This window comes from Pyrgilauda ruficollis, unplaced genomic scaffold, assembly GCF_017590135.1.
Source record: "Pyrgilauda ruficollis isolate IOZ18807 unplaced genomic scaffold, ASM1759013v1 scaffold9, whole genome shotgun sequence".
Lineage (NCBI taxonomy): Eukaryota > Metazoa > Chordata > Aves > Passeriformes > Passeridae > Pyrgilauda > Pyrgilauda ruficollis.
The window spans coordinates 1,712,587-1,738,177 of record NW_024531043.1 but is presented as its reverse complement, the minus strand read 5'-3'; the positions used below and the strand labels follow the sequence as shown (position 1 = coordinate 1,738,177).

The 25,591-nt window shown below is 55.3% G+C and overlaps 2 protein-coding genes across 3 annotated transcripts in view; both read right to left on the bottom strand.

Annotated features, from left to right (window-relative positions):
* NOS1 (nitric oxide synthase 1) overlaps positions 1-421 on the bottom strand; it is a 76,062-nt gene extending 75,641 nt beyond the window's left edge. For both annotated transcript variants that reach the window (XM_041488672.1, XM_041488673.1), the window contains exon 1: positions 136-421. The gene's annotated coding sequence lies outside the window, so the exon portion shown is untranslated. The remainder of the gene's footprint in view (positions 1-135) is intronic.
* Positions 422-13,376: 12,955 nt separating this feature from the next.
* Positions 13,377-25,591, bottom strand: part of KSR2 (kinase suppressor of ras 2) — a 77,843-nt gene continuing 65,628 nt past the window's right edge. The window contains exons 15-19 of the mRNA XM_041488790.1: positions 24,548-24,644; positions 20,859-20,992; positions 16,796-16,927; positions 14,243-14,372; positions 13,377-13,514 (exon numbers count right to left, since the gene is read on the bottom strand). Coding sequence (XP_041344724.1) covers positions 13,377-13,514; positions 14,243-14,372; positions 16,796-16,927; positions 20,859-20,992; positions 24,548-24,644 — 631 coding nt within the window. The remainder of the gene's footprint in view (positions 13,515-14,242; positions 14,373-16,795; positions 16,928-20,858; positions 20,993-24,547; positions 24,645-25,591) is intronic.

The window sequence follows — 25,591 nt, the reverse complement described above, 5'->3', positions numbered from 1 at the left end:
CCCCCCCCCGCTCCCATCCCGAGCAAAGCACTCCTGGAAAAACCACAACTCCCGCTTCGACATTTCCACCCTCCGGGCCGCGCAGAGCCACGCCGAGCCACCTCCCCGGAGTGTCCCCGCCGCCCCCAGCCTTACTTGTGTCCGGAGGGAGCCGCGGAGAGGCCGCCGGGCAGCGCGCCCCGCTCGCCCCCGCCGCAGCTGCCGCTTGGCCGGGGCCCCGCTCCCCCCGCCCGGGCTCCGGGTCCCGAAAGGAAGAGCAAACAAAAGGCACACACCGAGGCCATGGCTGGTCCAGAGGCAGGGGCTGGCCGGAGCCAGGGAAGGAGGCGCTGGGCAGCGGCAGGAAAAGGGCACAGCCGGCGCTGGAGCTGCGGGAGGGCTGCGTGAGCCGTGCCCAGCCCGCTGCGCCGTGCCCGCCGCCTTTCCCAGGGTGGCATTGCCCCCCGGCGGGTCCGGCAGTGCCCTCGTCCCCTCGCCTGCTCATGCCCAGGACCCACCGTGCTCATCAGTCCAGCCGGGACACCCCCTGTGGCTCGCCAGGGCTGGGACACGGGAAATCGCTGGTGGTGGTTTTGGGGTGAGGGGAATGCCCGGCGGGCACCGGGCACCTGGCACCGGCCACAGCCCCCGGGGCTGGCGGAGGACTCGGGTTATTCAGTAACTTTTAATCTCTCCCGGCTGGAAGCTGCTCCACGCCTGCCTAAGCACGGCTCTGAGCTGATTTTCGGGTGTTCGGGGGGGGCTGTGTCTGACCGGGTGGGGCTGAGAAGGACGGTGAGGATGGGAGAAGCTCCGGGGTTGAGTTCCAAACATCCAGCTCATGGAAAAGGCAGGAAGAGCCCAGCAGCCCTTCAGGGCCACGGGGGATCAGGACCTTCCCTTCCCCAAAATGCGTTTCCCAAAGGTGCAGAGTGGGAAAAGGGCGTTTCCACCCCACAGCACGGCTCTTTCTGCCCTAAACCAAAGGAATTTTATCCATCTATACGGAAAAGCGGAATTTTTAACCTGTTCCCAGAGGAGCAGGCAAGGAGCTGCTGTCCTTGACGTGCAGTGGGGTTTTGTTTGAGGTTGATCGGAGATAACGGAGCTCTCCAGGCCTTCAGAAGGGTTTTCCATTGATTTTTCTCAGCTCCAAAGGGAGGGAGAGCAGAGAGGCACATTCAAGCTCCTCACCACAACCTCAGCCCTTGCTTGCTGCAAAGTCAGGCATGCCTGGACAATCAGGAGGCATCCAAGGGCTGCTGCATTAATTAAAGGAGTCCTTGGAGATTAAACCATCTCCAGGGACCTGTTGTCCCTGTCCCCTCCAATTGTCCCATCCAGCAGGACAAGCTGCACTTCAATCCACTGTCAGGTTCTGCTTCAAAGCCCCTGAAATTCCCCAGAAACTATTTTCTTCTTTAAATTGAAGAAATTTTAACCCCAGTGAGAGCCCTGAGCAGGGAGAAATGAGCTTGGCCCGCCTATCGCACCAACACAGACGTGGCTCTCTTGCCCAAAAGCCTCAGTTTAACTCTGAGCAGCCAAACAAAAATAAAATAAAACCAGTTTTTGATGTCACTTTGCTGTTGTCAACACCTTGAGGGCAGGTCACACTTCACATGATCCTTCCCATCCCGAGGTGACTCAGATACAGCTCCTGAGAGCAGGAACCCTGCATGCCCCCACTCCAAACTCCACTTTTATCCATTTAATCCAGCAGTTCCCATTCCCAAAACCAGAATCCATCCCTGCAGTTCTGTCCCAGAGCAATTTAACCAAAAAATCTCCATGGGAATGATTTTTGAGCAGCCACCTCCCAGCAGAGACATTGGGGCAGTTCAGTGGTTCTGAGCCCCCAGCTGTGGCTTCCAAATCCCAGATTCCCAGGCTCCCTCCCCAAACCAGATTCATGGAAATAAGGAGGGAGCAGTAGGAAAAGGGGCTGTGACTGATGGACAGACCAATTTCCCACTTTTGTAACTGAATTTATAGGGAGCTTGGACATCTCCAGCAGCACTGGAGGAAGGGATGGATGGATGGATGGATGGATGGATGGATGGATGCCCTGCAGCTGCAGCCAGGCAGGAACAGGCAGCTCCCACCAGAGAAATTGCTGTTTTTGCAGCTTCCCAAATATTTGAAGGCAAACCCTTTGGCTTTCCCACCTTATTCCCATGACAAGAGTAGTGGATCCACAACAATTCCTATCTCCCTTTAGGAGCACAGCACACCCTTCCCAGCCACTCATCCCCCAGATTCCTCCCATAACAGGCACCCCAGAGCACATGATCCCATCCAGCAGCATCCCAAACCCACATGGATCCACACATGGATCCAGCCCGGGGCATCCCCACAGCCCAGCCCAGATCCCACTCACCGCAGCACCCAGGGATGGCCACGGTGTTGTTTCCCAGGAAAATCAGTCCCAGGGTGCTCCGTGGGAGGTGTGGGAGCAGCTCTCAGGGCAGGTGTGTTGTATTTAAGGAGTGGGGTTGAGCAGGGATAATGAGGCAATTAATCCATTTTCCTCCCAGCGCCTCGGGCAGCTCTGCATGGAGCCAAGCCCGGGGGCAGGACCTGGGGAAAGGCGCTGCTGGTGTCTGCCCAGCCATGGAGCAAGGAATTCCCACAGCCAGAACCAGGGAAATCACACAGCCAGAACCACAGAATTCACCCATCCACAACCAGGGAGTTCACACTGACAGAACCATGGAATTCCCACTCCCAGAGCCAAGGAATTCACACTGCCAGAACCCAGCAATTCCCACAGCAAGAACAACAGAATTCCCACAGCCAGAACCAGAGAATTTACACTCCCAGAACCCAGCAATTCCCACTGCCAGAATGAGGGAATTCACACTCCCAGAACCACAGAACTCACACTGCCAGACCCAAGGAATTCCCACTGCCAGAACAAAGGAATTCTCACTCCCAGAATCCAGCCATTCCCACTGCCAGAATCCAGAAATTTCCACTGCCAGAACCTTCCCCTTCCCCCTCTCCCGAGCCTCCCTGCACCCCTGTGGAGATCCAGGATGTGCAGCTGCCCATGCAGAGCCATTCCCACCTGGCAGAGCCCTGCTTTAGCTGCTCCCAAAGCCTGGATGTGCTGCTGGAAATGCAGAATGAGGTAGGAAGAAGCCAAATGTTTGGGGTTTTGGGGGCTCAGGGGCTGATCCTCTCATGGGAGGGATAATTCCAGCAGCAAATCCCCCATGGAAGGAGTGAGCAAGGAGCTATCCCCATACAGGGAGCTGCAGTTGGAGATGAATGGAGCATGCAGCTGGGAATAAGAGTTGAGGGAGGTTAAATCCCAAAAAAGAGCTTGGCCACCTGGAGGAAGGACCCATCATGCTGAGCATCATCACCCATGGGATTTACAGGACCAAAAATATCCAAAATCCAAGGACCTCAGTCCATAAGCTCAGGGGTGGCTGTCCCCTCCTGCAGCCCCTGGTCACAGGGGAGCAGCCAGGGCCACCAGAGGCTCTTGGTGTCACCAGACCCAGAGGGACAGCAGGGCCCCAAGTGCCATTGCAGCCAGCAAACCAGCCTCTGGAGAAAACCAGGTATTCCTGGAGTGAGTTTTCCTTCAGGAATCCTGCTGGGAGCTCCCAGCCCTGCAGCACGGCTGGGGGGAATTTGGCAGCACCAGTGCAGAAGGAGCTTGGGAAAAAATGGATAAAATGGGTTCCAGTCCCTCCCTGAAGCATCCCAGAGCTCCCAGACTGCAATCCCACATGGAATTATCCTGCTCCAGCTGCCAGCCCAGCTCCCTGCATGGGGATGGCTCCTTGCTCACTCCTTCCATGGGGGATTTGCTGCTGGAATTATCCCTCCCATGAGAGGATCAGCCCCTGAGCCCCCAAAACCCCAAACATTTGGCTTCTTCCTACCTCATTCTGCATTTCCAGCAGCACATCCAGGCTTTGGGAGCAGCTAAAGCAGGGCTCTGCCAGGTGGGAATGGCTCTGCATGGGCAGCTGCACATCCTGGATCTCCACAGGGGTGCAGGGAGGCTCGGGAGAGGGGGAAGGGGAAGGTTCTGGCAGTGGGAATTCCCTGGTTCTGGCAGTGGGAATTGCTTGGTTCTGGCAGTGGGAATTGCTGGGGTCTGGGAGTGGGAACTCTGGTTCTGGCAGTGAGAATTCCTTGGTTCTGGCAGTGGGAATTGCTGGGGTCTGGCAGTGGAATTCCTTGGTTCTGGCAGTGGGAATTGCTGGGGTCTGGCAGTGGAATTCCTTGGTTCTGGCAGTGGGAATTGCTGGGTTCTGCCCCATGGCCGTGGGGCTGGAGAAGGCTGCAGCTGAGCTGTCCCCATAGGAGCTGGTGGGTGAGGAGGATAGAAATTCAGGCCAAAGGCTCATCCACTGTGCCTGGCTCCTTCCAGGACGCTGGAATGTGTCTCTCCACCAGCTGGAAGTTGGGCCATGGAGCCAGGGGGTCCCACAGAGCAACCCTACCCCATGGCTGGCCCTAGGATGGGGGCACAGGGATTTCCTCATGCTCTACAGAGCCCCTGGGGATGTCTGGCACCCCGAGGTGCTGGGACAGGTCACCCACACCCTGGTGGGACAATTCCCCCCTGGGACAACATCTCCCCTCCCGGTGCCCAGGCACAAACCCCGAGTGTGGGATTATTTTCCTTCAGCATCGCTGACCCTTCCCCACCCCACAGGGACCTCACAGAATCCCCAGAGTCCCCTCACCCCCTCCTACCCCTAATCCAGGCACAGAAACCCACCCTGTCCCCCCAAAAACAGGAATAAATAAAAAACTGGGACACAGGAAAACCTTAAACCAGTTTTTCTACCTGCTGCTGCTGCCCAGGGCACGGCTCGGCTCTCTGGAGGAGGCTGCAGGTGTCAAGTTTAGGGCAAAAAGCTGGGGACTGGGGATCTCCCCTCCTTCCCAGAGCTGCCAGGAGGAAAGGGTCCTGCGCTGGGAGCCCGGCAGGAGCTCACGCAGTGTCCGCAGTCACAGGGGTCGGGTTTCTGTCCCCGAGGGCAGCGTAAAAATAGAGGTGAGGAAAGAAAATCTGCTGAGCAATGGGGCAGCAGCAGCAGCAGCGGGGGCTCGGACCAGGGCAGCCCCTTCCCCGCAGGCGGCGGGAGCGCCTGGAACCCCCGGGACGCTCCCTGGGCGGAATTAATCCCGGGGCTCTGCGCAAAGCGGGATCAGCTCCGCGCTGGCTCAGAGCCACAATCCCGTTAAGGGCCGGGTGCCCCCGGCACAAGTGGCCAATTAGCCCGGCCTCGGGCATCGCCTGCCCGGGGCTCCCCGGGGCTCTCCCCCCGAGGCTCGGGCTGTCCCAGCGTATCCCGCTGCTGGCGCAGGGCAGCCCTTAATGAGCTAATCAAGCCCTAATGAAGAGCTGGAGCTTCAGCCAGGCAGGACCCCCCGGGCCGTGCTGGGGAGGCTGCGGGGGGCTCAGCCCAGCCCGGCTCCCCCCGGAAGGACCGGCCCTGCGCTCCTTGCGGCTCCTGAGAAAGGCCAGACGAGCCTGGGGAGGAAACATAAATCAGAGCTGGGAACAATGCCCCATTGTGGGGCTGTGCCACAGCCCCGCGGCGGAGCCCGGCCCGGGGAGCACCGGCACGGGCGGGACGGGCCGGGGCAGGGACGTGGGACCCCGGCCAGCCCCAGCCCGGCTCCGAGCTGTGCCTTCAGCCGCGGATTGTCCCCCGGAGCCCTCCGCGGGACCCCCCGGCCGGCCACAGCCCTGGCTGCCGTTCCCAGGCTCTCGGCCCCGCTCGGCTCCTCGCCAGCCTTTCCTTGTGCTGCTCCATGGGGAGCCCGGACCCGCCCGCGGGGACAGCGCGGCTCCCGCGGCGAGCAGAGCCCTGTGCCACCGCCGGCTCCGGCAGCCACACCTCGGGCCGTCGGAGGTGTTAAATTCGGCTCAATAAACAGCTTAATTCGGGGGCAGAATTACACAAATCAGGGCAGATTTGTGTCTCTAACAAGCCCGCTGTGTCCGGAGGGAGGGTGGGTGACCCAAGCGGCACTGGGACACCACGGGGACACGTTTAGAGCCACCCTCCCTGGTGGGAACAGAGGTGGTTTCATATCTCCAGCATCACAACCGACCCCGAAAGTTTCAGCACCCCAAAGCAAGCCGTTTGATGTTGGAGCATCCAGATTGTGCCCACACCAAGAGCATCCAAGCGGGAATGACGCCCTGGGCTCACCCAGCAGCAGTGACAGGAGAGCTGGAGCTGTTGGCCTGGGGGTTGAGCTCCTCTGTCACTCCCGGCATTTATCCTGTGAAATATTAATGGCCCGTGATTCATCCCCAGCAGGGAGGAGGTGACAGCCACGTGTGAGCATCCCTGTGCCTCTCCCTGCACACACACACACAGAGATCCTCACAGGGATGTACCCAAAGGCATCCCCAACCCTCCAAAGCCGCTATTAGAGCTGCTTTGGGGGATATTTTTGACCTTTTTCTGCGTCCTGGTGCTGGCATCTCATTAACCGCAAGCCAGGAGCGAGCTCAGCCTCCCTGCACCAGGCATGGTGGGGGCTCTGCAGTGCCACCAGTAGCACTGTCGCCGGAGCTGGAGTCACCAGGGCTGCCCAGTTCCTCTCCAGACTGGTGGCAGCCCTCCAGCTTTACCAAGAGCCCCCTGTTCATTGCACATCCAAGAGATGGTGACACCACGGTGAACCCAGTGAGGGAGGCATCAAGTGGTGGCTCTTTAGCCCCAAATCCCCCCATTTCTCCTGCTGGGAGAATCCATCAGAGCAGCCCCTTCCCAAGTAAACCCCCCTGGATGGCTCCGTCCCCGCCCCCGCCCGGGCTGAGCCTGGTTTAATTGGTTCCAGCTCCTGCAGGCTTTGAAAGATGAAAAGCCCTCGACAGGAGAAGTGTGGAGCGTTCATGGTTTATTAATGGCGAGCCATCATTATTTTACCTTTCAAGTGCTCGGGCAGTGGCGAGGAGGGAAGGAGAGGGGGGAAACCGTGTGAACTTCCCGTGGTTTTCTCCTCCATCTCCAGGATGCCCCCAGCAGCCAGCGCCGCCGCTTTTCCAGAGGGGCTGCGTGGCAGATTGATGGTGGCATCCCGGGAAAACAGCATGGGAGAGGCAAACAAAGGGAGCAGCAGATGCCAGGAGCCTCCAGTGCTCCATCACCGGGCTCACACCCCCTGGCGCTCACCCACCCCGGCCCCTCTGCTGAGCACAGCTGGGTGGAAATTCATCTGTGCCGGCCCGGAATGCGCCCAATTCCCTCGTTCGCTGCTGCTGCAGCTCCCATCCAAGTGTTGGCTGGGAATTATAATCCCCAAAGGGCTGGGCTGGGAGGGAAAAAGGGATTTGGCAGCGCTGGACCAGGCAGAGATGCTCCCAAGGCTCTGATGGACTCATCCCGACCCCTACCACGGATAAAAAATCCCGGGATCCGGCGAGGAGAGGACGCGGAGCAGCACAGGGGAGGGCAAGGTTTTTTCAAATGTGTTTTGTTTTTTGGTTTTTTGGGTTTTTTTTCTTTTTATTGGCATAAATAATTCATACACTGTCACCTCACCAAACACTGCACGAGAAACCACGGGAACAAATGGCTATCCAGGTCTGCAGGTCCCAGAGATTTGCACCCAGCCAGACAGCGGAAATTAGAAATTACTTTCTTCAAGTGTAGAAAACGTTAGAAATGTTCCTGTACAAATTTACAGCGGGGAGAATCCATCGTGCCTTTCTCAGAAATTCCTCTTTTTTAAATTTTTTTTAAATTTTTTTTTTTGTCAGTGGTTTGTGGGGGTGATTTGTATTTTTTATTTCTCACCAGCTTCTTTTTTTCTGGAGGTGGTTTTTTTTTGCAACGACGACAACAAAATATATATATATATATATATTTATATATATATTTATAAAAAGGAAAAGGGGGGTGGAGGGAGGAAAAGGGAACTGAAAATCAGCTCATTCTGCAAACTACCACGGAGAAAACGAAGCAGGCCAGCGAGTTCAGTTGGAAACTGTACAAGATTGAGGTCTGTATATATCTATATACATACATATAGAGATATGTATATATATCCATATATACCTTATGTACAAGGCAATGAAACGTGGGAATTTACAGGGACCTGAAATTAAAGGCAGCGCTCGCAGCTGACCAAGCTTCCCCCCCCAAAGAGTTGCTGTTGGCAACAAAAATAGATAAATTCAAATAAATTCATAGAAAGTCAAATAAATTTAAATAAATTCATAGAAATTCGATTAAATTCAAATAATTTAAAATAAATAAAGGGTGAAAAAAGGAGGAAGGGCTTGACTCAGGGCACTTGGGAGGCAGAGAGGGGCTCAGCACAGAGCCCTTCTCCTCACACAGCCAAAGAGGCTGAGTTCCAGGCACCAGCTCTTCCACAGATTCCTAAATTGGCACAGGGAGGGGTTGGACTGGGTGTTGGGAGGGAATTTTTCCTGGTGAGGCCAGGCAAGGTTCCCAGAGCAGCTGTGGCTGCCCCTGGGTCCCTGGCAGTGCCCAAGGCCAGGGGCTTGGAGCAGCCTGGGATGGTGGAAGTCCCTGCCATGGGGTTTGAGGTCCCTTCCAACCCAAACCATTCCATAATTCCATGCTCTAGGAAAGGCTGAGCAGCTCCTCCATCTCCAAGACATTCATTTGTCTCCCATCCATCTCAAATCTGCATCATCCCAGCTCCTGCCACGGTCAAGGACCGGATAAAAGCCATGGGGGCCGAACTCTGAGCTCATCATTCCCAGAAATTGCCCGGTCAGGGCTCAGCGAGGATTTGGGAATTTGTGGGGGAAGGGAAATAGAAGAAAAAGCCAAAGCAGGGAATATCCTTTAGCAGCCAAAAGGAGGACACAGAACTTTGGGGCCACCTCTTCCCCCTGTGGGAGAGTCCACACGACCCAGCCCCAAGCGTGGTGACCCCATCAGCACCAAAAAACCCCAGCAGCAGCAAAGTCAGGAGCTCTGGGAAGAGAGGGGAGGGTGGTGGGAGGATGGAGCAGCAGGGCTGGGCCAGGAGAGCATCGCTGGCTGTCAGAGCCGCCCTGGGGCTGAGGGCAGCTCCTGCATCTCAAAGGCAGCGCCGAGCTCAGCCCGGCTCGGCTGGAAATAACCCTGGCTCTCTGCTGGCTCACAGCTAAACCGAGCCTCCGGATGGACCCTCTCCCTCCTTCGGAGCTCCTATTAGAGGCTATTGTGGGGAGCTACTCCTGCATTCCCTCCCTGCTGAAGTGCTGGATATTTATAAACTGGGCCAAAGGAAAAAAAAAATATCCTTCACAAAGACAGAGAAAACCCCAAACAACAACAAGATTTGTTGGTTTGGTGGTTGGGGTTTTTTTTCTTTAAATAATGAAGAATTTAAAAATAAGAAGGAATGATGGAAATAACGTGGCAGCCTGAACAACTGGGATGGAAGGGAAGGAGCTGCTCCTCGGAGCTCCTTTGGGATAAATTCAGGACAATCGATACCATTGTGCTGTGCCTGTGGCTGAGACACCACAGCCAGGGGAGAGGGGAGGAAGGGGGTGGAGAGCAGGGAGAGGTTGGCTGTAGGAATATTTAGTTTCTTCCAGATGCCCAAAATTCAGTGGAGAAGGGTGTGGCCAAAGGGGAATGAGATAGGACAAGGGGAATGGCTTGAAAGTGAAAGAGAGCAGAGTTAAATGGGATATTGGGAAGGAATTGTTCCTTGGGTGGGTGGAGAGGGGCCGGGTGGAATTCCCAGAGAAGCTGTGGCTGCCCCTGGATCCCTGGCAGTGCCCAAGGCCAGGCTGGATGGGGCTTGGAGCAGCCTGGGACATGGAAGGTGTTCCTGCCATGGCAGGGGTGGGATGGGATGGGCTTTGAGGGCCTTTCCCACCCAACCCATTCCATGGTTCTGTGGCTGAGGCTGCAGCCCAGTGAGGCCCTGACAGCATGGGGGAGCCCACCCAACACCCCTCAGTTCATTGTTCCCTCAACTTCTGGCCATAAAACCCATCAGGAGTCTGCCAGCAGCTGCGAGACCCCAGGGGGAACATCAAGGTGAGACCTCCCAGAGCAGGACTTGGGACACAGGGAGCAAACCCACAATGACCCCAAGAGGGACCTTGTCCCTTCCACCACAGATCCACACAATCTCCATCACCCCAGTGATGAGCACCACCCTGGTGTTACCTTCTTCCTCCTTCCAACACCTTCCCCTGTCTCCTGCTCACCTGGGAATCTACACCTGCTCAGAACCCAAACCCACAGAGCCAGCAGGACCCTGCTCCCTCTGGATGGGGTCTGGGGATTGATGACACCTCCCCATGCCCTCCCAGCACCCAAAACCTCTGGGGAGGGGACTTTGTGCCTCCCCCAGAGCCTGGGAGCAGCACAGGTGAAGGCATTGGTGAGAGCTCAGAGAGACTCCGAGGTTTTAGTGCAAGGTTTGTGGCACGTGTGTGCACAGGGACAGCTGGGGGGGACAGGGACAGCTGGGGGGGACAGGGACAGCACAGGCCATGGGTGCTGCAGGCTGGGGTGAAAGGCAGGAAGAGCTGGGATGAGAAGGTGGGATGAGCCCTAACTCAGGAACCCCCGATTTCCTGCTGGGGCAGGGAGCAGTTAACCCAAATGAGGGCTCAGCCTGCCCATCCCACTCAGCCTCAGCCCCAAAAGCCATCCTGCCCCATCCCCAGCTCCATGCACTGCCTCCCATCCCAAAAACATCAGCAGGACACTCCTCCAGATCCTTTTGGGGGCTGGATCCACCCCTCCCTGCTCCTGCCCACCTTGGAATTTTCACACGTGCACGCGTGGGGATTTTAATACCCCTACAATTAAAATCCCATCTCATCCCAGCTGCAATTAAGTTTCTAATCTTCATTTACTTATGCTAAAGCACTCCCAACACCAGCGAGGAGGAGCTGGAGCAGCAGCCAGACAAACCAGGGCTGGCTGGGTTTGCAAAGCCTCGTCACGGCTCCAAATTAAAGCGAACTGAGACTACAATTGAATTATCCGGGATGGTTCCTGTCAAGCAATTATGCTCCATGAGAGCCTGGGAATGCAATTTGCTCTCGTCTGACAGCTCATCCGAGGGGCTGGAGGGCCCATCCGAGCTGGGAGGGGAGAGGGAAATACCAGCACGTGGAATTCAGGTGGCAACAGCAGCTCCCAGAGAGAATTTTTGGGGAAACTCTGGGATTTGGCTGATGGGAGATGAGCACGTGGGGGAAACGGTCCTGGGCATGGCTGAGATGTCCCAGAGCGGGGCTGGGAGCTGCTCTGTACAACCAGAGCCTGCCTGCATTCCCAGCTGTAGGAATGAGCCCGGGAAGGCCACAGGAGGGGGGATGGATCCCAGTTCCAGCTGTCCTGCTGTGCCCAGCCCCAGAGCAGCCCCAAAGCCGGGGTTCGGGGAGTCAGGAGCAAAGCCAGGAGCAGGGCAGGGATGGAGAGCAAGGGGGCAGGGCTGGCTGATGAGACACACTCCGGGAAAAGCGGATAGATTAACGGGAATGCGGAGATGTCCCCCGCGGGGGGACACGTAAGTGGCCGCGGCTGGGAGGGAGAGAAGCCACTTGTGAAAGGTCAGCGCTGCCCACCAAGGGGCTGCGGGGCGCGGGGGCAGCGGGACAGATGCATTTCCCCGCGGGGGGCAGCTAATGGCAGTGGCACTCCCTGGCCCCGCAGGATCCGGGGATAAACTCATGAATCAGCGACATTCCCCCTTTTTTCATGACAAAACCGCAAAGAAATAAATAAAGGGAATTAAAGAAACCCACAGAGAGCCGAGAACAAGCCCTCCCCAGCCGAGCATCGTCGTGAGCACTGGATCGGGATCAGAGGAGCCCTGGGGATAAACTGAAGTCATTGTCCTGTGGGTCACCCCTGCTCGGGGGGTTCTGTCCCCAGAGCCGCCGCCTGTGCACGGAGAGCCGCCCGCTGTCCCCATCCCACCGCAGCCGGGCCCTCCCGGGGCTGCTCCGGCTCCTCCCGCCCGCGCCGAGAGGATTCCCGGGATAGTGAAACGCCGCGGGGGAAGATCCCGGTCCCGGCCCGCTGTCGGCCCCGCTGCTCCTTCGTAGCGCAGGGCGGGAAGCGGAGAGGAAGAGGAGACCCCCTGGGGGAGGAAGGCACCGTCCCGTAACTCCTCCCGTCACAGCCTGGAGGGGACACAAGGAGCAGAGTCAGCCCTGGGCGCCTCCTCCCGTGGGACCGTGGGGGTTTGCGGGGAAGATCTTCGGGAAAAACCCTCCTGGAACAGCTTTGCGGAGCTGCTTCCAAAAGCAGCGGCACCGGGGGAAGCCCTGAACTCCTGCACCTCCCTGCCCGGCTCCTGGAGCATCGGCCAGAGGGGAAAGGGCTCCTTGGGTACCCCTCCCATCCCTGTGCATCCAGGATCCCGCGGGGGTTTGTGCCCCGATCCCCTGGATGCAGGGATGCCAGAGCCTGGGGGTACCACAGACAGCTCATCTCTGGGCACAGCCGGGATTCCTGGACCTAACAGGACCTAACAGGAACCTTCCAGGACCTAACAGGAACAACAGCCAGACCCGGGTCCCTGTGGAAGGAATCAGCTCCCGTGGAAAGCTGAGCTGGAGCATCCTGATTAGCAAAAGACTGGGCCAGTAATTAACAGGGAGCTGCGGGGCAGCCCCCGCCCAGGGCAGGCAGAGCGTGGCTCAGTGACTGAAAAAAACATTCCCAAAGCCAGCGGAGCGATTCCGCAGCTGCCTCGGGGCCCGGCATCCTCCAGCATTCCCTGCCCGGCTGCCGGAGCCGCCCTGGAGCGGGAATTAACTCCGCTCCTGATTAACATCTCCCGTTCCGGGCGCTTTGGGGGCCACCTGACCGCGGGCTTTGCGGGGTTCTCCGCAGCCCCCCAGGGACAGGGAGTGGCACAGGGCACATTCCAGACACTCTTGGGGCCGCCCAGAGAAGGAAGAAGGGCAGTTTGTTATCAGCAGCAGGAGAAATCAGCATCTCCCACCCTCTGTAAAGACCAAGAGTGATCCCTGAAGCCCCCAAAATGTTCTCACTTCTCTTCCTGAGCTGACATCTCCTTCCCTCCATCCACTCCCATTTCCAGCCTCCGGGGATGCACGCTGGGAGCAGGAAAAATCCCCCTCGGGAATGCCACCCCCGCACAGGCGAGATTTTGGTTCTGTTTGTCACAACATGACAAATTCCAGGAAGTAAAATGAGTTTCTAAGTGATTGCTCTGCATTTTGCCTGCTGTTCCCAATAGGGCGGATTCCAAAATCCCAACTGGGGACCCACTGCTGCTGTTTCCTGGAGCACAAAGCCAAAGCTACAGAACAGAGCAGGATTTGGCCATGGCAGAAGAAGGGATCAGGCTGGAAGCTGCCATGGCTGAGGGTCTGGGAAGGGTCCCTAGGCAGGACATTCCCCCAATCCATGGGGAGGATGGGCAGGGATGGGGACTTACTCTGCTGACTTCCAGAAGTGCCCCGGGTGGGAAAGGCGGCGGTTGCGCTTTGGCAGTTTCTCCAGCATGTCCATGAGCTTGGTGAAGGTGGGCCTCTCCTCCTGCTCGTAGGCCCAGCAGAACAGGAGGATGTCCTGGAGCCACAGGGAGAGCCCATGAGGAAACCCAGCCAGGCCCTCTCAATTCCAGCAGGAATTGAGCCAGTCCCTCCCACACCACAACCCTCACCCCCAAAGGACCCCATCTCCATCACCACATCCTGGGGAAGGGCTGGGATGGAGGAGATGAGTCCATCCCATGAGGATCTGACTCCATCACTGGATTCTTGTTAAGGATTGGGATGGAAGGGATGTGTCCATCTCATGAGGACCCATCTCCAACACTGGATTTTTGGGAAAGGCTGGGATGTACCCAGCCCGTGAGGAACCATCTCCATCACTGGATTCTTTTGAAGGGTTGAGATGAGGGAATGTATCCATCCCATGAGGAGTCATTTCCATCACTGAATTCTCATGAAGGACTGGGATGGAAGGGATATCTCCATCCCATAAGGACCCATCTCCATCACCAGATTCTTGGGAAGGGCTGGGATGGAGGGAATTTGCCCAGCCTATGAGGGTCCCACTTGCATCCCCACATCCTCATGAAAGGCTGGGATGAAGGGGGGGTGTCCATCCCACGAGAATCCATCTCCATCCCCACATCCTTGGAAAGGGCTGGAGCAAAGGGAACGTTTGAGCTGAGCCCAGCAGCAGGACCAAGCCTGGCTGGATGAGATCAGCAGATCCAGAGGGTTTTTCCAAGGGCCCCACCAGCCACATCCCAGTCCATGCACACCCCCACAGGGCCCCACGGCACCTACCGAGATCTCCTTGCCCATCCCGATCTGGCTGAGGTTGGGCTTCATCCCTCTCCCCACCTGCCAGATTATTGCCTCTGCTGGCTGCGTCTTGAAGGGCCATTCCCGGGCGTGCAGCTCGTACCAGATGGTGCTGTTGGGACACACTGGGAATCAGAGATGGAGCAGCCAGGAGAGATTCGGGATGGGGAGGTGTCCGGCCACTGCTCCCACATCCAATGTCTCTCCCTGCTCCAGAACCATCCAGGAGAGGCTTCATCCCAGGGGACACCAGAGGTGCTCAGCCCTCGATACAGAGGTGTCACCTCTCCCATTTTCCTGGAGCGAGCCCTGATTCCCACCAGGGCAGATCCCAACCCGTGGGAAGGAGGACAGAGGCTGATGGAGGCCCAGGCAGAGCCATCCTGTGCCATCAAGTGGGATTGTCCCACCTGGATACAACAGCACTGCCCATGGAGCAGCTGAAGAGAGGATGGTGGGGATGCAGCTGCCTCTCCAGCAGAACTCCAGGAAGGGACATGCTCAAGAATTCCCTTTCACTCCATCTTTTCCCTTTTTCTCCTCCAAAAAGCTCTCCAAGCTCCAAAAATCCATCCAAGTCATGCCATGACCCATCCCAGGTGTCCTCAGCAGGTGACGGCCACGTGAAGCCCTGGCCATCTGCTCCTGCTCTCATTGCTAAGCCAAGCCCTCTTTTCCGTGAGGAATCCCAAATCCAAGGGAATATCCCAAAACAAGGGCATCACTGGTGGGCACCCCTGTGGTTTTCCGCCCCCGCTACTGCCTGGAAGTTTTGCATCATCATTTTCTGGCACCCGGAGCCTGGATGAGCCTGGATTCCCACAATGCCAGCCCCATTGTCCAAGGCAAACTCCCTGGACCTGCTTTTCCCTCCTAGGGATGGCCTCGTGACCACTAAAATATCAAAACCCAGAGTTAAAATGACACCAGGGTGGAAAAATCTGTCTGATAAACGAAAGATTCCTCCCGGTTAGGGAAGCTCCCTGATTCTAGGAATTGGAATTCTTCTGATTTTGCACAGTTTGGCTGGAAATCTCAAAAAAAATTTTTGAATAATGGGAGAATTATGTGCATGCAGAGGAATGGGGGGCTCAGAGATCCTGTGGGCATAGGACAAAATCCTCAGGAGGAGCATCCAAGCACCCTCAGACTGGATTTAACACATCCAAGGCATTAATTCTGTTTCTCACTGGGAGTTTTTGTCATCTTTAAAAGACCTTTTCCTCTTGCTCTCCCTGATCCCCAAATCCCCTCAGGGAAGCGACCCCTCCGGATCATCCCTGAGCCTCCTGGGCTTGATGGAGGGCAGCAGAAACAAGAAAGAGGGAAAACGTGGGGAAACCTTTTCATCTTTTCAGGAAACTCACGCTTTCCATAACGGTAGAGCTCACAACTGAGGAAAAAAAGGGAAAATTACGTCTCCCCACCCACTCTCACTTAGTTGGATACGATCCTTTAATTACCTCTTTATTTCTCTGCTGAAGTTGTACCTCAGGGAGGGCAGAAAATAAAAGAGCCAGACCCTTCCAGCTGTAATTACTGTGGGTTTGATGGGAATATTGCCTCGGATAGCAGGCCCACGCTCCCTAATCCCACAGCCTTCGAGGTATCCATGAGAAAATTAATCCTCTGGGTAAAGAGGAAAGGTTTTGGGAAAGGTTTAGTGGAGTGGAATTGGGCTCGTGCCCTCAGGGAGGTCTGTGGGCAGAAAAAGGGCAGGAGGAATGAACTGGATTGCTGAGGAAAACTTAGGAATTCTCATTTTCTTGGCTTTTGGCAACTGCTCATAGAGCTGGCACCACCATCAGCCCTCTGGCCGGAGGGGGACATTGGGGTGTCCAGGGGCTCCAGAGCTGTGTCCTCAACTTTTGGCATTCCCATCCATCAACCAAGCACCTTCTCATCAGTTCCCACCCCAGGAGGATGCAGGGGAGAGATGATGCCAGGCTGGCATTCCCAGGATGTTCTGGATCCCATTGCCTGGAGCCACAGTGATCCGTGGCCAGAATAGGAAGATTTGGTAATTTAGAGAGAACTGGGGTGTCCGGGGGCTCCCAGAGCTGTGTCCCCAACCTTTGACATCTCCATCCATCATCCAAGCGCCTTCTCATTGGCACCTGCCCCAGGAGGGTGCAGGGCAGAGATGATGCCAGGCTGGCATTCCCAGGATACTCTGGATCCCATTGCCATGCACCACTCTGGTGCAAAATAGGATTTGGTAATTTGGGGAGAAGTGGGCTCTCCAGGGGCTCCCACACCTGTGTTCCCACCCCAGCCCCTGCATCCCCAGGCTGGCATCCTCTGGATCCCATTATCCAGAGCCAGCCTGCTCTAAAACAGGAGGATTTGGTGATTTAGGGATGGTTTCACTCAGAATTTCTCGAAGCAGGAAGGTTCTCCCAGCCCAGCAAAGGGAATTCCATCCAGCAGCGTCCCCTTGGATTTGGGACAAGCCAAGAGCATCCTCATCCCCTCCTGAGCCCAGAGCAGCTCCCACCTGACCCAACCACTCCAGACCCCTGCCCCGGGACTCACCCCAGTGCAAAGACATCCGAGTGCTTGGAGAAGGGCAGCTTGTCCTCCTCGGTGTCGGGAGAGAGCTGCCGGATGATCTCGGGGGCCAGGTGGCACAGCCAGCCGTTCTGGATGCGCAGCTTGTTCTCCCTCCTGCCGGGACACGGAGCCGTGGCTACCCCGGGCCATGGCACCGCCAGAGCCCCAGCTGCCCACCCTCTTCCCAAGGTTTTTAAGTCTGGTTTTCCCCACATCATCCTTTCAAAGTCAGGTTTTAACACTGCTCTGAGAAATGTCCCTGCCAGGCAGCAGGACAAAACTGGATGGTGGTTCCTGCCGGGGCATGGAGCTGGAGCCGTGGGCACCGTGGAGCAGAGCACCTCCACATCCCCAGTGAGCAGCCCCCAGCTTCCCACCCTCTTCCCAAGGTTTTAAAGCCTGGTTTCCCCCATGTCATCCTTGAAAAGTCAGGTTTTAACCCTGCTCTGGGAATGTTGGCACAGTTGTGCCTGTCCAGGCAGCAGAACAAAACTGGGGCACAGGATGGTGGTTTCTGCTGGGACATGGAGCTGGAGCTGTGGGTACCCTGGAGCACAGCACATCCCCAGCTGCCCACTCTCTTTCCAAGGTTTTTAAGCCTGGCTTTTCCCACATCATCCTTTCAAAGTCAGGTTTTAACACTGCTCTGAGAAATGTCCCTGCCAGGCAGCAGGACAAAACTGGGGCACAGGATGGTGCTTTAGGGGAACTTTGGCTCTTCCAAGCTGGTGGGGCTCTTCAAGGGTCTGCGGGGGCTCCTGCTGTGCCCTTTGCACCAAAACCCCTTAAAGGATCCAGGGGTAAAGTGGGGATGAATTTCCCCAGGGGCCCCACTGTGGTTGGAGCAGGAAGTTGGACTGGGGACCCAAAGTGCCTCTTCTGAGCAAACCCATCCTAAAGTACCAGCCTGGGAATTGGTGTTTTCAGGTGTTCGGCCCCAAAACAGCCCCTCCAAGTCCAAGCCTCCAATGGCATCTCCCATGGGAGCAGCCTGGCTTTATAACAACCCCTCATTTCACCTCATCTGTCCTTCCTCCACCTCCCCAGGCTCCCTCTGCTCGGGATAAATCCATTGGAATCCTTTGGCCAATGGCTGAGGATGACATTGGTGACTTCTCCATCCTTTACATCCTCCAGCAGGCACCTGGGATACATTGCTGGCTTGAAAATCCCTGGATCATCAGTGGTGGTGACACCTGAGGCTGCTCCATCGTGTGTCTGAGTCCAGGTTCAGCAGCAGGAGGGAACAAACCTGTCCCACGTCACCTTGGGCTGGAGAAGGAATTTCTCCCTGTTTGTGCTTGCAACCCTCCCAAAGATGGGGATGAACAGGCCTAAGGGACAGCTGTGGGGCCATCTGTCCTCCTGAATGCCAGCCTGGGGCCAAATTCCCATGGGAAACCATCCAGGGATGGGGCTCCACCTCAAAGCTGGCTCATAATCCAGATCCTCCCGCCTGCAAAGCCATCCCCATTCCCAGTGACAGGTCTGGCTGTGACCAGAGGGACCCCCTCCCTATGGAGGGACACTGCCACTCCAGGGAATCGCTGATGAAGCCTCCTTGTCCCCTCTGGGGTGTCCATGGCTGCTCTCCATCCACACCTTGGAGGCTCCACCGCAATCAGCGGCTCCGGCACGGCTCGGAGCCTCCGGAGCCATGGGAAAAGCACTTGGGCACAGAGGGGAGCCTTTCACTGCCCAGCACCTCCCTCCACCCTCCAGCTCTTAATTACAAACCAGCATTAAGCACCTGGGCAATTAAGAAGGCTCAGGCTGGCTGGTCCTTCCCTGTGCCTGCCTCTCCTTCCTGGGATGCACTGGGCAGCACTTGGATCTGCTCCAGCACCCTCAGCAGGGCCGGGTTTGCTCCTGGGGTTTTCATTCTGCTTTTATTTCTGCTCTGTGACATTCCACAAGCAGCCTCAGGATGCTGCAGGGGCTGGATTGGGATGCACAGCTCATCCCTGGCAAAGCTTCTGTGGGTTAGGAGCTCCCAGCAAGGAGGGCTGGGCTTTCATGGGGTCCCAGAAGTGGCTCAGTTACAGCAGTTGGAGGGTTTATGACCAAAGTTTACCTGACTTCACAGCCACACCCAGCTGAGCATCCTCCAAGCCACCTCCAGGACAAAAGCAGGAGCAGAAGAGCTCCTCAGACTCCTCAAGACCCACCTCGTGCTCCTCCTAATTCCAGAGCAGCCCCACCGAGCCCAAGAACATTTAAATAAAGGAGGAATAAATCTGATTTCAGCAGGATGAGACCCCAAGTCACCCAATCTCTGCAGGAAGTGTTTTAACCCCAGGAAAACCAGCTGAAGAAATGTCACTATCCTTAACCTGACCTCCAAAAATGTGCTTCCTTCCCAACAGATGTTTTTCCAAGGCACTAAGGACCCAAAATTTGGATTTATCTCCTGTCTTCATCTGAGAGACACCAAAACCAGCAAAACCCCACCCTGAAAAGGGGAGATCAGACCTGCAGACACCTCCTGTTCCAAAAATCATGGTGGCTGTGGATCCCTGCTCTCCTCTCAGCTCTCCTCCAGCAGAAAACATCTGCTACCAGCAGCCCAGGGCACAAATTTTCTCATTTTCTCAAATTTTCCAGCAAAACCCTGCTCATTTCTCTCCAGCCTTGCTTTCCTGGCCATCCTTCCTCTCCTGAGTCATCTCCTGGATTCTAACCCCACAAGGGACATCCCAGTCTTGGGCAGAGGTGGCCACAGATTGGCCACCTCATCAGAAACTCTATTCCCCCATTTCTCATTCCATCTCTGGAGCATCCCTGACCTTCACAGCAAAGATTCCTGGCAAAGCTTGGGAAGTTTTGCCCAAATCCTCATTCCCTGCTGGAATGAGCTGTCCCTTCCTCCTGGCAGGCCCTGAATCCCAAACCCCCTGCCCAGCTGCCAAACCAGAGGCAAACCCCACTTTGCCACAGCGGAAGATCCTGATTTCCTGGCTTTCCAAAGTTTTTGGCCGAGTTTGTGCTGAAATCCATTAATATTCATCCAGGCAGAGTAGAAAATCTGGGAGTGCACGGTGTGGGATGGAGAGAGGTGGCCACTGTCATATCCTTTAATTCTTTGAAATCATCACTGGGAAATTGGGGAAAAAATCGATCATTTCCAAAGTGCTTTTTATCTCCTGAGCATCTTTGCCATGGAGATGGAAGGACCAGGAGAAAACTGCCCACACCTGGGCTGTGCTGCTCCTAACACAAAGGGTTTAGAGGGAAATCCAACACAAAGGATTTAGTGGGCAAGGTGGGAAAAGTCAGCAATATTCCTATTCCCCACTTGAAAAAAAATGGAAAATATCATCTCTGTTCTTCCTTCCCCGCTTCTGTTTCCTTTTTCCACCCAGCTTTGCTTTTTCTCCTTTCCACAGTGGCTGGAACTCTTTTCCCTGCCATTCCTACAGCTGGAAAACCTCCCAAAGCATCGGGACAAGAAATTTAATAATGAACATTTACCAAAACCTTCAGATTTAAACCCTCCGAGGCCACAAAATGTCACAATGTTGTGAAAGTCCCAAACTTGGCTCTCATTTTCCATGTCTTGCTCCATGCCCAGCACAGACAACATGGCCAGATGTCTGTGATTCCCAAAATGTCACTGGAGTGGGGACAGCACAGGGATGGCATCACTCAATCCAGGCAGGGGATGAAGCAGATGTCAGGGAATTATAACGATGGAAAGGGAAAAGCCAAGGAATGAACCAACCCTGCCGCCACAGGGGCATCTCCTGGCTGGCTGCAGGGTGGTTTGGCCATGGAAATGATGCATCCCATGGGAAGAGGTTGGTCTAAGGGGCACAATCTGCCTCTCTGAGCCAAAATTCCAGAGGCTCACACACGGCATCGTGTTCCTTCCTACAGATCAAAACCAATTCCCTTCAAACAGAGCAGCCCCACGACACTCAAAAGCCTCTTGAGCTCCTGTCTGCCAAGGCTGGGGACAAAAAGAAGCACTTGGAGAGGGATTTTTTGGGATCGTTCCCAGCCTTAGGGCACAGGGAGGAGCTCCAGTGTGTCCATGTCGTCCTACCTGCCCGCTTGGAGAACCCCGGAGATGCTGAAGAGCCCGAAGTCGGTGATCACCACCTTCCCGTTGTCGTAGAAGACATTCTTGGACTTGAGGTCCTTGTGGAGGATGCCCTTGGCATGCAGGTATCCCATTCCCTGGAATGGAACAGAGAGAGAGAGAGAGAGGAAAACACCCCGAGGTTACAAAAGCGGCACAAACGGGCGGGATAACGCCGGAGTGGTGGCATTCCCATGGGAACCATGAGCCACCACGGCACATCCAAGCTGGACCACGTCCCCAAAGGGCCCTGCAGGAAGAGAAAGTGTCTGGAAGGGATGGGCTCCTGGAGGGAGATGGGACCCCTGGAATGGAACAGAGAGAGAGAGAGAGAGGAAAACACCCCGAGGTTACAAAAGCGGCACAAACGGGCGGGATAACGCCGGAGTGGTGGCATTCCCATGGGAACCATGAGCCACCACGGCACATCCAAGCTGGACCACGTCCCCAAAGGGCCCTGCAGGAAGAGAAAGCTCCTGGAGGGAGATGGGATTGTGGAGTGGGTATCCCAGCTGCCACAGCGCCCACTCATCTTCCTGATTAATTGATTTCACAGGAAAAATGAGCGGCAAATCCACCCGGCAGCCGCTTCCCTGGAATCCTCCGCTGGGAAATGGATGGTGATGATGTTTTCTCCTCCAATTTTTTGGGGGCTGGCAGAGGAGGGTAATAAGTCACCGCTCCCCACAGCCCTGGCGGAGCCATCGGCGCTTCCGACGGCCCCATCCGCCTGGAAACGGGCGCCTCGCAGGAGTCCTGCCTTAATTCCTTCCCCTCAGGAAAAACTGCTCGGTGGTTAATTAAAATTAGTGCTAATGAGGCACAAAAAGGCCATGGGTGGGAAATCCAAACTCTCCTGTTTAGCCTCGGCAAATCAAGCAGACTGCCGGCAGCTCCGCGTGGCGGATGTTCAGCACCGCGGGATAATTCTGGGAATGGGGAGGGGGATAAAACACATTTATCCCAACTTCAGCAGGGATTTTCATGCTGTCCCACTTTTCACTCTCCTAAGCAGACTCGGGGAAAACTTGATCTGCAGGATGCTGCTGAAGGATCAATGCCCAACAGGCCGGCAAACTGTTGCTTAAGAGGGAATATTGGTTGTCTGGCACTGGAAAAGGGGGATTTAACTGGAATTCCATGGGGATCCATCCTGAGTCTCGTCTTTTCATCTATCATCATTAACCACGCAGGCTGTGTGAGAAGAATTTATTTTTAAGCTGGTGGCTGATGCGGAGCCAGAAGCCCAATCCAAATTCCACCATCTGGAAAAAGTGGGAAAACAAACAGAAAAACAGAAAAACACCCCAACCCAGCAAGAAATGGGAGTTTCACTGTGCCCCGTGGGGAGAAAATCCAACTGAGCGTCTGCCAAGGGATGCTGGAAAAAGGAAAGAATTTGGGGTTGGATGCCAGGACCATTCCAGGCACCGGGATTAATTAGGGGTCTCCAGTTCCCAGCACATGAAATAATGATGAGGTTTAAAAATCGGCTTTCAAATGTCACTGTCACCTCCAGAAAGTGCCAGGGTGGAGCAAGGAGCAGCATTCCAATGTTTCCCTGGCCAGGTGCAGTGCAGGTCCCTGAGCATCCATGGATGAGCCCCAGTGCCACGGGAATGCTCTGCAGCCCCTTCCCATTGTTTGAGGGTGCTGGGATCCCAGAGCAGCATCAGGACCTTGCTCCCACCTGCTCCCACATCCAGCAGGGAGCTCATCTCCAGGGAATCATCAACACAGCCCGGCCTTTGCTGAAGGAATTTCTCCAGTCAAACCCCAGTCCCTCACTTCGCTCCATGCAGATCTCACTGCAAATTCCAGTCCTGCCACCTCAACCCCTGGGATGATCCCTGAGGAAACACTCTGGGCCCAGTAATGCCTTAATTTGCTCGGCTGTGTGAAAAGCCAGCTCCCTCTGCCGGCACCACTCCCGGGACAAATCATCCTTCCCCTCCCGGGATCAATCATCCTCCCCCTCCCGAGGATCTCGGGATAACCTTGCACCCACCAATCCGAGGGGCTGAGCCGCTCTCCCATCACATTCCAGGACTCAAAGGATAAAATCAAACAACTGCTGTGACTGTGCAGCAGATCCAAAGCCTCCGGACAATGCAGCTCCAAGCGCAACCCAACCAAGGTGTTGGGGTTTTCCTTCTCGACACCTGCCACTTCCAAGTCTCCCAAAACATCTGGGGGACTTGGAAAGATTTGGGGGAAGGATGGGAAAGCTGGGAAGCTGCTCCTCAGGAGGAATGGGCTATGTGGTTGGATCATTGCATTCAGGAATTCCCTTTGGTGTACAGGGAGAGCCTTTGGAGCTCTGCTAATTCCTCCAGGGATCTGGGGTGGATACAAAGCCCCTCTGCCTCTCAACACCACAGAGCTGGAGGTTTCCAACCTGTTCCTAACAGGCACCAGCTGCAGAAAACAAGGATGTCTCAGCCTCAACCTTGAAACCCACATGGAGCAGCGAACCCACGCAGGGAAAGGGGCTGAACGGAGCTGTTATCCCACTGGGAACATCTGGAAGGCAAAAGCCCTGAGCACAAAAAGGGGGAAAAATACAAGGCTAGACTGTGATGCTTCAAATGTCTGCTCAGCAGGAAAAATCCATGTCTAAAAGGTGGAAAACACGGATCAGAAGTAGGAATTACGAAGGAAGAGGCTCTGGGCTGCCTCAGGCACCCCCAGCTCAGGCCGTGGCCCCGAGGTAGCTGAAGGTCCAGGCTGTGCTCACCTGTCAGCTCCTGCCTGGAGAGTCCAGGAGGATTGAAGGAATTTAAACTTTAAAGTTAAAACTGGGTCAAAATAAACACAAAATAGGCAATTTAATAAGGACCATCCAGGGAAAAGGCACCGCCCAGGAAATATTGCTGAACACATTCTGCTTTCAACCTGGGTTTGAATATTTAAGGGGGGCTAAGGTCTGCCAGAAAACCTGATATTCTGTTGTTTTCCCACAGTTAAATGTGGGATCAGCTCCAGGGGGGAAAGTGTTGGCTGACCTTGGGCAGGACACGGGGCACTCTCACAGCTCCCATGGCAGAGCAAGTGCCAAATATTTCTGGTGATAAATCTGTTTGGAATCACAGCACAATCCCGTTCTGGCAGGCAGCTCCACACCTCAGTGCTGCTGCTGACATCCCAAGGGAATGTGAGGGCTGTGAGGGCTCAGGACCCTGCCCATGGTAAGGGGAGGAATGGGATGAGTTTTAAGCTCCCTTCCAACACAAACCATTCCATGATTCCGTGATTATTACATTTTTTTTCCAAGAGGAGAGGAATACCCCACCAGGAACTCCCCCACAGCAGCAATGCTGGATTTAAACACCTGAAATTCCAGCAGGGAGAGGAGCAGTGGCCAGGATGAGCCCCCAGCACAGTGAGCCCATGGAAGCCTTAGTGCCACCCCGATTCAACCACATGAGAGAGGTCAAAGACACCTGGGTTTTAAAATCAAGGAGGTCTAACCTGCCCACAATCCTTGGATTTTAAAGCCAAGCAGAGCTATCCTGCTCAGAATCACTGGATTTTAAAACCAAGGAGTTCTGTCCTGCTCAGAATCCTTGGCTGCTCCTCTCCTCCTCCCCAGAATGACTAGACTGGGCTCTTGGCCGGGTTTTTTGCAGGATCCAGACCCCACCAGACCATACCTTGACAATTTCTTGTGCTATCTGCCTCGTCTTGTTGACATCCAGGACAATTTTGGCATCCCTCACCACGGAGTAGAGAGTCCGTCCTTTACACAGGCTGGAAGGACAGGGAAAGGGAAAGAGAAGTTACAAACCCTCCCGGAGAAACAGCCCCAAATCACAAATTAATAAATAATCACAGGATTTTGGCCAGATTTTGGCCTCCTGGCTCGAGGCAGGTTGAGAATTCCGCAGGGAACTGGGGGCTCATTCAGTTTGGCACTGGGAGGGAGTTCTCAGTGTTCCTGGCATGTCCTGGTGGCACCACCGTGGTGCCACAAGGGACAGCCTGGGCTGGCCCCCGGCCTTTCCCTGTGTCCCAGCGTGGAGCAAACCACCTGGTCCTCCCATCTCCGCGTTTTTGTGCAGAACTGGCCGTGGCTCCCTTCTCTCCTCCTCCCCCCTCAGCATCCAAAGCTCACAGATGTAAAATGAGTCAAAAGAGGAAAGACAGGGAGGGAAAAAAATCCCCCAACCCAACCCCATGCACTGTACAATGTCCTCCAATTTTCCTTCTCGTACCAATTACAGTAAAATCTATTTACAGAGCCTTAATTACCAAAGGCAGCTGGATGGGGGGGGGGATGGATATAAACCAATTAAAAATATATTGACATTTGAATATCATAATGGAGGACGTGGGTGGCTGCTGCCTCGACTCCCGCCCACAAAAAAGAGCTCTTTTTTTTGCTTTTCTCTATCCACCCACGCTCATTCCAGGCAACTTTGGAAAGATGAGACTGGATACCTGTGCCTGGGAAATAAAACACCCAACACACAGCTTGTTAAAGAGGTTTGGTGGCTGCAGATGTTGATTTGATTCTGTTCTGGTTAACAAATTAAAAGTTCTGGGGTTTCATTCTGCTGCTTTCCCCACCTCGGCTCCACTGCTTTCCCCTCACCCAGTTCCTCCTGCCCTGGGAATTCCAGCATGCACTGGTTTGGATTCAATCCCTGGGAGAGGTTTTGTCCTTTTTGGGTGGAAATAATCACAGAATCATAAAA